A 13,405-nucleotide genomic window follows, 5' to 3' on the forward strand; every position below is an offset into this window, starting at 1 on the left:
TAGCAAAGAAGATAGTTCAAATACCACTTTTCAGTGACATAGTAGGTTGACTTCAGAAGCAAATTAATGATACAGAAGAAATACTCATAGAATAAATAAGGCTAGCAAATTATTTTTTATTACAGCTAACACATACAGTGTAGAGTACAGAGATATTCTTAGCATGTCAATTCTTCTAGTACATGTGCAATTCATATATGAATTTTGTTAGCTTCATTGCTTAAAAACATCTAAACCTAAAGTGTGTAAAAATATTAAATTTGGAATTCTAGTTCTGTGTTGGTGTATAATCTGATGGTACAGCTGCAAAGGCAAGAAAACATTCTGGAGTAATCATCCAGATTTGGGCAAGAATATTAATCTCCACATTTCTTACTTCTCTGAAATGTTTTGATGTTTTTTAAAAAAGTTAAGTGTAATAAATAATGTGTTTAGTGACACAGCAAAAGTTATGTCACAAAAACCTAAAGTATCAAATTTTAGATTATTCTGTTCATTAGAAGGTGAAATGAAAGCTGATCATAAATTCTTGTTGCATGCTGTTGTACAATGGCTATCAAGAAGAAAACTTCTGTCAAAAATGTTTAGACTACAGAATAGAATGTCGGTATTTCTGCAATAAAAGAAAGCAATTTTCTATCAACATTTAAGAGTTGTGAATTCAGAATCCAGCCTTGCCTATTTGTCTGGTATCTTGTATTATTATTGCCTTCCATGCAAGGAAGGAATGCAATGTGGTTTTCAATGGCAGATGAGACATAAAAGCAAAAACTGAAGTGAAGTTTGTAATAAGATAGTGTCTACAGAGTGTTCTGATGTGGCTCATAATTTAATAACAATTATCAAGTAGGTAGGGATTGATTTTGATCATTCAGATCTGCAAAAGGGTATTAAAGAGCACCATAGAAATTTGATAGAATGGTCTTAAGAATTTTCCATTAAAAGAATATTCATGGGCTGGGCATTGTGGCTCACACCTGTAATCCCAGCACTTTGGCAGGCCAAGGCAGGCAGATCATGAGGTCAGGAATTCGAGACCAGCCTGGCCAACGTGGTGAAACCCCCTCTCTACCAAAGATACAAAAAATTAGCTGGGTGTGGTGGCATGTGCCTGTAATCCCAGCTACCTGGAAGGCTGAGGCAGGAGAATCGCTTGAACCTGGGAGGTGGAGGTTGCAGTGAGCCGAGATTACGCCATTGCACTCCAGCCTGGTGACAGGGCAAGACTTTGTCAAAAATAAAATAAAATAAAATAAAAATAAAAGAAGAAGAAGAATGGAGAAAATAGAGGAAAGAGTCAATGAACTTGAACCTAGATCAATAGAAATTATATAATTTTTAGATCAGAGACATTAGTTTTTAAATGGACAGATCCTCAGAAACCAATAGGACAATATCAAAAATTTTCACATTAGTGTAATTGGAGTTCCAGAAGGAGAGAAAAAAGAGATAGTAATATAAAAGACATTTAAAGATATGACGGCTGAAAATTCCCCAAATTTGGTAAAAGACCACCACACACTCAGACATATCATAATCAAAGTGCTGAAAAGCAAAGATGAAGAAAACCTGTCTTGAAAGTAGCCAGAGAAAATGGCACATTACATAGAAAGGTACAATTCAAATGGCTGCAGATTTCTTATCAGAAATCATGAAAGCCAGAAGATAGTGGAATGCCATCTTTGAAGTCCTGAAAGAAAAGAACGGTCAACCCAGAGATCTATTTCAAGTGAAAATATTATTCAGGAATGAAGGTAAAATAAAGACATACTCAGATGAAAGAAACAGCAGTCCTGCTCTATTAAGAAATGCTAAAGGAAATTCTTCAAGCTGAAGGGAAATGATATAAGAAGGAAATGAAGATAGTTGGTAATGATGGAAGAGCAACAGAAATAGTAAATAACTAGGTAAATATAATTTTCCCTCTGAAGTTTTCTAAAATACATATGTTTGTTTAAACAAAAAATTATAATATTGTCTGATGAAGGTTTTCATAGATGTAGATGTAATATATCTGACCACTGTAACATACAGGTCACTGGGAGTGGAATAAAGGGAATTATATGTTTGCAATGTTCCTACATTTCACATGAAGTGGTAGGCTTCTGCTTCTGGCCAAGATGGAGTAATAGGAGCCAGAATCACCTTTCCCCAGACTAGCAGAACTACATGCATAAATAGGTAGTCTCCAATTTCAGTTAGAGGTTTCAATACCTCTTTCAATAATTGATAGAACAAGCAGGCAGAAAATCAGTGAGCATATAGAAGATTTGAACAAGACTCTTAATCGAGTTGACCTATTGGTATTTACAGAACACATCACACAACAAATGCAGAATACATTCTCATTTCAAGTGCCTATGGAACATGCACCAAGATATTCTGAGCTATATAATAGATTTCAATAAGTTTAAAAGGATTCAAGTCATGCAAAGTCTATTTTCTGACTCCAGTGAAATTAGAGATCAATAACATAAAGATCTCTGGAAAATCTCCAAACGTTTTGAAACTAAATAACTCTATGTAACCCATGGATCAAAGGGAAATTAAAAAGTATTTGAGCTAAATGGAAATAGAAGTACTGTATATCAAGATTTGTGGGATGCCATTAAAGGCATACTTGGAGGAATATTTATTACATCAAACTCCTGTATTAGAAAAGAAGAAATTCATAGCTAAGAAAGTTGTAGACTATAGTTAATAAAAATATATTGTTTATTTGAAAATTTCTAAGAGAGTAGATTTTAAATATTCTCATCACAAAGATCGATAGGTATGTGAGGTAATATATGTATTAATTATCTTGATTTAGCTACTCCATAATGTATACAGTTATCAAAACATTATGTTGTATACCATAAATATATATAAATGTTATTTGTCAATTAAGAAATGGAAAAGAAAACAAACAAAAAAATGAAAAAAGAAGAAAGTTTGCAAAGCAATGACCTTAGCTTTCATCTTAACAAACTAGAAAAATAATAGCAAATTAAACTCAAAGCAAGTACATCAAGTGGTATGATATAAATTCAAACTAGACACTGTGAAAGGTTAGATGTGTATATTATAATTCTAATAATGAGACAAAAAAGACAACGGATAAATTAAAATGAAGACTAAATATATTCAAATAATTCAAAAGAAGGCAGAAAATGGGGAAAAAGAACAGATAAATAAGCAAATAAAAGCCAGAAGGAATAAACAGAACAAGTCCCTTCCCAATAACCTCAGAGCCAAAATACAACCCTGCCAACTATTACATTAAATGTTAATAGTATAAACAATTCAATTAAAATGCAGAGATACATAGAGTAAATAAAAAGCCAGGCCCTACTAAATACTACACATAAAAGACATACTTTAAATATAAAGAGACAGAGCATTTCAAAAGTAAATGGATAGAAAAGTTATACTATACACAGGAAAAAATATGAGAAGACTGGAGTGGGTTTTATAAATCAGACAAAATAGACCTAAAGACAGTATTATCACAAATGAAAGGGAAATGTCATAATCATAAAGATGACAGTTCCTTAGAAATGTGTAACAATTATAAATGGTATACACCTAATGATAGAGTCTCAATGCACATAAAGTAAAAATAGACAGAAGTGTAATAGGAGATTTTAACAACCCTTCTTACTTGATAGAATAACGAGACCAAAAAAATTGTAGAAGACACAGAAGGTTTGAAGATCACTATCAAGCACCTTGACCTAATTGACATCTATAGAATATTTCATGCAACAATTACAGAATATAAAGTCTTTTCAAGAGCACATGATACATTTCACCACAATAGATCAGAGGCTGAACCTTAAAATATACCTCAATATTCATCAGAGTGAACAGGCAACCTACAAAATGGGAGAAAATTTTTGCAACCTACTCATCTGACAAAGGGCTAATATCCAGAATCTACAATGAATTCAAACATATTTACAAGAAAAAAACAAACAACCCCATCAAAAAGTGGGCAAAGGATATGAACAGACACTTTTCAAAAGAAGACATTTATGCAGCCAAAAAACACATGAAAAAATGCTCATCATCACTGGCCATCAGAGAAATGCAAATCAAAACCACAATGAGATACCATCTCACACCAGTTAGAATGACCATCATTAAAAAGTCAGGAAACAACAGGTGCTGGAGAGGACATGGAGAAATAGGAACACTTTTACACTGTTGGTGGGACTGGAAACTAGTTCAACCATTGTGGAAGTCAGTGTGGTGATTCCTCAGGGATCTAGAACTAGAAATACCATTTGACCCAGCCATCCCATTACTGGGTATATACCCAAAGGACCATAAATCATGCTGCTATAAAGACACATGCACATGTAAGTTTATTGCGGCACTATTCACAATAGCAAAGACTTGGAACCAACCCAAATGTCCAACAATGATAGACTGGATTAAGAAAATGTGGCACATATACACCATGGAATACTATGCAGCCATAAAAAATGATGAGTTCATGTCCTTTGTAGGGACATGGATGAAACTGGAAAACATCATTCTCAGTAAACTATTGCAAGGACAAAAAACCAAACACCGCGTGTTCTCACTCATAGGTGGGAATTGAACAATGAGAACACATGGACACAGGAAGGGGAACATCACACTCCGGGGACTGTTGCGGGTTGTGGGGAGGGGAGAGGGACAGCATTAGGAGATATACCTAATGTTAAATGACGAGTTAATGGGTGCAGCAAACCAACACGGCACATGGATACATATGTAACAAACCTGCACATTGTGCACATGTACCCTAAAACCTAAAGTATAATAATAATAATAAAAAATATATATATATACCTCAATAAATTTTAAAGGGTCAAGGTCATACAGAGTACATTCTATGGTTATTAGATTAGAAATCAATTATAATATGATATATTGGAAATCTCCAAATATCTGAAAATTAAACAACATACTTTTAAATGATTCATGGGTCAAAAATGAAATCACAAGGGAAATTAGAAAATATTTTGAGCTGAATGATAGAGTAGAACAGATCAAAATTCAGGAGATTGAACTACAGAGATGCTTAGAGGGAAATTTATAGCTTTAAATGATAATATTAGAAAAGAAGTACATAAAATCAATTATCTAAGGTTTCCCCTTAAGAAGCTAAACAAAAAAGTACAAAGTTAACCCTTGGTAACAAGAAGGAAGGAAAAATAATGATAATAATAGGACTCAACATTATAGGAAACAGATAATAGAGAAAATTAACAAATCCAAAGCAGATCTTTGAAAAGATCAACAAACTTGACAAACCTCTAAATAAACTAAAGAAGAAAACTAAAGAGAGGAAACAAATCACTAATATTAGGAACATACATGAGATTTTCACCAGGGACCCTGCAAACATTCAAAGGATAATAAAAAAAATAGTAAACAACTTTCAGCCAACAAATTTGACAACATAGATATGTCAAGTGGGGAAAGAAGTCAAAGTTTGATTCAGACTAAATTTCTGTATGGTCACCTCCTCGGGAAGCTCTTGAATGGCCCATCAGTTATTCTGAGTTGGGTCTAGATGACTGTGCCTTTATACCCCTATGTTGATCAGTCATTAAATGGGAGCTACCCAGGGAAGGAGTGTGATCTTTAGTGAGGCATCTGCCTACAGTTGAGACAGTCCTTGAAGGGGCTGACAGCTGTCTGATAATAGCACACCCAGCAACTGAGGTAATAAGCCCTTCATTGGAGGGGTATCTGGGTAGTTAATTAATGTCCACCACGGGTCCTTATAGGAACACTTGAAAGCAGTTCAACACTGTCAGTGTTGAAAGGCATGATGTCTTATTAAAGTAATGGGTCCGGGCATGGTAGCTCACGCCTGTAATCCTAGCACTTTGAGAGGCGGAGGTGGGCGGATTGCCTGAGCTCAGGAGTTCGAGACCAGCCTGGGCAACACGGTGAAACCCTGTCTCTACTAAAATACAAAAAATTAGCCAGGCATGGTGGCATGCGCATGTAGTTCCAGCTACTTGGGAGGCTGAGGCAGGAGAATTGCTTGAACCTGGGAGGCAGAGGTTGCAATGAGCTGAGCATCATGCCACTGCACTCCAGCCTGAGAGACAGAGCGAGACTCGGTCTCCAAAAAATAATAAATAAACAAATAAATTTAATTAGTTAATTAATTAATGGATAAAAACATAACGGCAGTAATATCTATCACCCACTATGGGTCAGGCATTGTGGTAGGGAACAGAGATACTGAGAGAAGAAGAGATAGTCTTTGCCCTCAGTAGGAAGAGGCACAACAGATAGTGTGAAACTAAATCTCACAAAAAAATTCATGTTATAATAATGCCATAGGAGTGAAGATGGGTGAATAAGAGGTAAGCGTGGTGAGTGGGCTGGATTTCCAGAAAGGTTTTAGGTAACATTTTAGCATCTACAAGACTAAGGGAATTTTGTACAGGATGTGGCATTTGAGGTGTTCTTTAAACATAGTCCTGATTTTTAATGTGCTTGGAATTGGAATATTATTTGGTTTAGAAAAATATGATGTACACAAGAGTTCTTCCTCTAAAACAACTGCTGATGGAGGACATACCTGTATTACTATAAACAATATATTTTTCTGAGAAATACTTTTCCTGTCAATTATGTGCTGCATTTTAAAAACAACCGTTATGCTATCTTCAGGACAAACATTTCTTTTCCCTCTGAAAATATAATGGAATCTATAGATAGCAAGCAAAAGCAAGATTTATTTAGGGCATTTAAATTTACAGACATCATTTTGGAAATGTGCTTATGATTTTTAAAAATCCCCTCTACCAGTCGGCTATTCATTTACAGGACCTATCAATAGGAAATGGTACTTCATTCAGTCACCTCAGATTTAAATCTTGGAATACAGAACCCCAAATAATTCAAAGACCTCATACCCTGAACACAACCCCAAAACCTCACACTTAACCTTGGAATAAAGGCACTTAAAGATTTCAAAGACATCACACTTTGAACACAAACCAACAAATAGCAAAGTCTACCTTAAAACATAGACACTCAATGAGTTCGGAGGCCTCATACTCTGACATGAACTCCCCAAATATCTCAGATTAAAAATCTGGGACACAGACACTCAAATATACCTCACACACTAAACTTAAGACTCCAAAGATCTTAGACCCAAACTTGGAACAAAGATCGTGAAAGAGTTGAGATACCTTGCACACTAAATACAGACACTAAAGTACCTCGTACCCAAATCTTAGAACACAGAATCTCAAAGACTTCAGAGACCACACAACCTGAATACAAACCCCAAACACCTCAGACTCAAATCTTGGGGTATAAACCTTCTAAATGTTCAGAGATTTCACCCTGAACAGAGTCTTAAAATGCCTTATATTCAAACCTTGGAAAGCGCTCTAAATGAGTTCAGAAACCGCATTCCCTAAAAACAGACCCGTGATTACCTCAGAATCAGGAAATCTTTGGAAAACAGAGCCCCCAAAGAGTTAAGCGACCTCACACCAACACAGACCCCCCAAAACCTCAGAATCAAATCTTTTTACATAGTTTCTGAGAGAGTTCAGAAACTTTATGCACTGAAAACACATCATCAAATATCTCAGACTCACACCTTGTGACAGACCTTCAAAGAGTTCAGATTCCACAAACCATTAACTCAGACCCTGAGTTACACAGAATTAAAACCTTGGGACATCACAAAGTTGTTCAAAGAATTCAGAGACCTCACACCTTGAACAGACACCTAAATATCTCAGAGTCAAGCCTTGAGATTCAGACCCCCACAGATTTCAGAGACCTTCTAACCTGAATGTAGACCCCTGAATACCTCAGACTAAAATTTTGGAACACAGACTCTCAAAGATTTCAGAGACCTAATATCCTGAAAGCAGACTCAACAAATACCTCAGACTCAAACCTGGGATACAGACCCACTAAAATTTCAGAGATTAACACCCTGAACACAGTCCCTGAATATCTCAGACTCAAATCTTTAAAAGGGCTCTAAATAAGTTCATAAACCTCACTTTATGAACACAGACCACTAATTACCTCAGACTCAAACCTTGAAGCACAATGCCAAAGAGTTCAGGGGCCTTACACCATGAACATAGACCCCCAAAATCTCAGCTCCAAAGCTTAGGATACATACCCTCAAAGAATTCAGAGAGCTCCCAACCTGAACACAGGTAACAAATATCTGAGATTCAGATCTTAGAAAACAGACACTCAAAAATTTTCTGGGACCTTAAACACAGATGCCCTAAACATTACATATGGAAATCTTCAACACAGACCCTCAAAAAGTCAGAGATCACAAATTCCGGCCAGAGTACTCCAAATACTTAAGACTTAAAACTTGGTACACAGACCCTCAAAAGTTCAGAGACAACACATCCTGGACTCAGATCCTCAAAGCCTCAGATTCAAACCATGTGGATATGTATCCATAAAGAATTCAGGGGCTTCACATTCTGAGCACAGACCACCTATACCGGAGATCAAAAACTTGAAAAACAGACCCTCAAGGGATTTTCAGAGACTTCATCTTTGAACACAGACTGCCCAACACCTGAGACTCAAATCTTGAGACACAGACCCTCAGAAAGCTCAGAGAACTCACATCCTAACCAGAGTATGCCAAATACTTAAGTCTCAAAATTTGGCGGACACCTCACACACCTTGAACACAGACTCCCAAACACCTAAGGCTAAAATGTAAAAAAAAAAAAAACAAAAAAACACTCAGACTTGCAAAGATTTCAAGGCCCTCCCATCCTGAATATGAACCCCCAAATAGCTAATACTCAAACTTTAGGGCATAGAACATTTAAAAGTTCAGAGACTTCACACCTTAAACTCAGATTCTAATACCTCAGGTTCAAATCTTGGAAGAGGCCTACATGAGTTCAGAAACCTTACTCCCTGAAAACTCCCCAAATAGCTCAGAATTAAACCTTGTGATACAGACCTTTAAAGAATTCAGACACTTTATACCCTGAAAACAAGTCACCTCAGACTCAGATCTTGGGAGAGAACGTCAAAGATTTGAGAAGTCATACCCTGAAAAGAGATCCCCAGGTACCACTCTGTGAACACAGCCCTGCAAATATCTCAGATTTGAATTCTGGAACACAGGCCCTCAAAGAAGTCAGTGCCTTCACATCCTAAATATAAACCCCAAATACCACAAACTCAAATCTTGGAACACAGACTCTCCAAGAGTACTGAGTCTCTGAGATCTCACACCTTGAAGAGAGACATTAGAACCTCAGAACAAAACTTAGGACAAAAACCTTAAAAGAGTTTGGACCCAAACACCTCAGATTCAAACCTTGTAACAAAGACCCTCAATGACTTCAGAGACCAAAACCCTACAGAAAGGCCCACAATACAGAAACTTGGAATTGTATGTCACAGGCTCCCAAAATCCAAAGACTTCACACTCTAAACACAGAAGAACAAATACCTCAGACTCAATCCTGTGAAAAAAATACTGTCAAAAAGATCTCACACTTTGAATAGAGATCCCAAAATGATTCAGATTTAAACACTGGAACACAATTAGTTCAGAGACCTTTCATTCCCTGCTCAGAGGAATGAAACACTTCTGATTCTTAAGTTGGAACAGAAGTCTTCAAAGATTTAATGATTTACACCCAGAACATAAATACCCAAATACCACCGAATATAGGAAAAACAAACTTTTTTCTCCTATTATACTCTCACAACACTCAATACTTCACTTCTGATACCAGATACATGGGAATTTTTGCACACATCAATACTCCAGTAGACTCCAGCTGGATATCCCATAATTTAACTCAATTCTGACACTATCTACCTGGAGTTAGAATCAGATCCCATAGGTTAAGGGCTCAGTCCCACAAGACTGCCCTCCATTTCAGGACCCAATTGCAAGTCCAGGCCTTCAGTAGTTCTGACTGATATAAAATGGTTCCCACGACCCCCTCCTTGGGTTCAATCATTTGCTAGAATGGCTGACAAAATCCAGAGAAATGCTTTCTTACATTTACTGGTTTATTATAAAGGATATTACAAAGTATAGAGATGGAGAGATGAAGAGATGTATAGGGCAATGTAAGTGGGAAGGGACATGGAGCTTCCATGCCCTCTCCTGGTGCACCAACCTTTAGGCACCTGCATGAGTTCAACAACCCTGAAGCTCTCTAAACCCTGCCCTTTTGTGTTTCTATGGAGGCTTCATCAGTTAAATCACTCAATCTTTTAAAAAAACTTTTTATTGGAATTTCATTTGGAAAATATTTATCTTTGTACAGATTTACACTTATGTTCCTTTTTTTTTTTTTTTTTGAGACGGAATCTCACTCTGTTGTCCAGGCTGGAGTGCAGTGGCCTGATCTCGGTTCACTGCAATCTCCGCCTCTTGGGTTCAAGCGATTCTCCTGCGTTAGTCTCCCGAGTAGCTGGAATTACAGGTGGCTACCATCACACCCAGCTAATTTTTGTATATTTAGTAGAGACGGGGTCTCACCATGTTGGCCAGGCTGGTCTTGAACTCCTGACCTCAAGTGATCTGCCTAACTCGGCCTTCCAAAATGCTGGGATTACAGGCATGAGCCATTGCACCCAGCCAGATTTACATTCATTTTCCTTCGATTACAACGCAAATCATTTCTTTTCACCTTTTATTTTAGGTTCAGGGGTACATGCACAGGTTTGTTATATAGGTAAATTGCATGTCATGGGGGTTTGGTGTACAGATTATTTTACCAGCCGAGTAATAAGCATAGTACTCAATAAGTGGTTTTTTGATCCTCACCCTCCTTCCCTCCTCCACCCTCAAGTAGGCCTGGGTGTCTGTTGTTCTCTTCTTTGTGTCCATATGTATACCCAGTGTTTAGCTTCCACTTATAAGTGAGAACATGCAGTATTTGGTTTTCTGTTCCTGTGTTAATTAACTTAGAATAAAGGCTTCCCACTCCATCCATGTTGCTGCAAAGGACATGATCTTATTCTTTTTAATGGCTGTGTAGTGTTCCATGGTGTATATGCACCACATTTTCTTTATCCAGTCTACCATTGATAGACATTTAGGTTGATTCCATGTCTTTGTTATTGTGACTACTGCTACAGTGAACATACATGTGCATGTGTCTTTATAGCTGAATGATTTATATTCCTTTGGGTATGTGCCCCAAAATGGGATTGCTGGGTCAAATGGTAATTCTGCTTTGAGTTCTTTGAGAAATCGCCAAACTGCTTTCTACAATGGCTGAACTAATTCACATATCCAGCACCAGTGTATAAGCATTCCCTTTTTTCTGCAACCTCACCAACAGCTGTTATTTTTGACTTTCTAATAATTAATTAATTACTATAATTAATAATTAATTAATATAATCAATATATTATATTAATTAATAAAATTATATTAAGATAAATAATTATATTATATAATTATATTAAGATAATTATACTATATAATTATATTAAGATAATTATACTATATAATTATATTAAGATAATTATACTATATAATTATATTAAGATAATTATACTATATAATTATATTAAGATAAATAATTATACCATATAATTATATTAAGATAAATTATTTATATAATTATATTAGGATAAATAATTATATTATATAATTGATAAATTTGGGTAAATAATTATATTATATAATTATATTAGGATAAATAATTATATTATATAATTATATTAGGATAAATAATTATATTATATAATTATAGTTAGGATAAATAATTATATTATATAATTATATTAGGATAAATAATTATATTATATAATTATATTAGGATAAATAATTATATTATATAATTATATTAGGATAAATAATTATATTATATAATTATATTAGGATAAATAATTATATTATATAATTATATTAGGATAAATAATTATATTATATAATTATATTAGGATAAATAATTATATTACATAGTTATATTAGGATAAATAATTATATAGTTATAGTAAGATAAATAATTATATTATATAGTTATAGTAAGATAATTATATTATATAATTAATATAATACATTAATAGACTTAATATAATATAATAAGTATAATTAATAATTAATTAATCTCACACCCATTCTGATTGGTGTGAGATGGTATCTCATTGTGGTTTTGATTTGCATTTCTCTAATGATGCGTTGATGTTGAACATTTTTTCATATGCTTGTTGGACAGGATCTCTCAACTTTTAGCCCTTCTTCCCTCCAAGGTCAGTGGTGGGGCTGAAAGTTCCAACCCTCTAATCATTGCCCCTGCCAACCAGCCCCCATCCTGAGGCTATCTAGGAGCCCATAGCCACCAATCAATCCATTAGCATGAAAAAGACACTTACCACGGTGGAGATCCCAGTGGTTTTGGGAGGGGTAGAAAACAAATATATACTTCTTACTACATGACAAACACACATAAATCTTGGAACACTGACTCTAAAGTTCAGAGACCTCACACAACGAATTTAGAGAACAACAACAACAACAATAACAACAAAAATCCCAGAAGCAAACTTAGGAAACAAATCCTCAAAGACGTCAGATACCTTCAACCTTGAAAAGAGACTCCTAACACCTCACACTCCAAACTTGGAACACATGCCGTAAGAGTGTTCTGCCTCATCACAACCTGAACACCTAAATATTGAATGACAATATCACAACCTGAGTATTGAATACTAGTGATTCAATATTTGGAACCTAGACCCTCACCTAATGAATTCATAGACCTCAACCCAGTACACTAGCTTACAGACAAATGAGACTCAAACCTCATGACACAAAACCTGAAAGATTTCAGATATCACATATCCTGAAGGAGACTCCAAACATCTCAACAGCGACCTTGGACCACAGACCTTCAATGAGTTCAGAAAATTTATGCCTTTTAAAAATAACCCATATATGTCATATAAACATTAAAACACAGACCCTAAAATATTTGTGAGTGCTTACACTCAGAAAACAGATATAAAATGCCTTAGTCTCAAGTCTTGGAACATAGACCCTCAAAGATGTCACAGAACTAAAACTCTAAACACAGATGTGCAAATAACTCAAATTCATTATATAGGACATAGACCCTCAGAGACCTCAGAGATCTCACACTCCAAATGCAGATGTGTATATAACTCAAACTCAATTATATAGTATATAATTATATACAAATATGAAAATAAATATTTATTATTTAATATAATTATATATTATAATTTAATATATATCAAATATTCAATATATTATATTAGTTTAATATAATATATTAAATAAATATGTGTGTGTATATATATATATATAACCTTCAAAGAACCAGATACCTCATACCCTAATTATATACCACCAAATGCCTAAGAGCCTGTGGGGGAGTAGTAACATAACCCCCAA

The 13,405-nt window shown here is 35.2% G+C and overlaps 1 protein-coding gene across 1 annotated transcript in view; it reads left to right on the plus strand.

Moving 5' to 3' along the window:
• LOC116811289 (G antigen 10-like) overlaps positions 1-9,171 on the plus strand; it is a 33,550-nt gene extending 24,379 nt beyond the window's left edge. The window contains exon 5 of the mRNA XM_058441312.1: positions 8,970-9,171. Within this exon, the coding sequence (XP_058297295.1) occupies positions 8,970-9,171 (202 nt within the window). The remainder of the gene's footprint in view (positions 1-8,969) is intronic.
• The last annotated feature ends 4,234 nt before the right edge of the window (positions 9,172-13,405 follow it).

This window comes from Hylobates moloch, unplaced genomic scaffold (genome assembly GCF_009828535.3).
Source record: "Hylobates moloch isolate HMO894 unplaced genomic scaffold, HMol_V3 SCAFFOLD_7, whole genome shotgun sequence".
NCBI lineage: Eukaryota > Metazoa > Chordata > Mammalia > Primates > Hylobatidae > Hylobates > Hylobates moloch.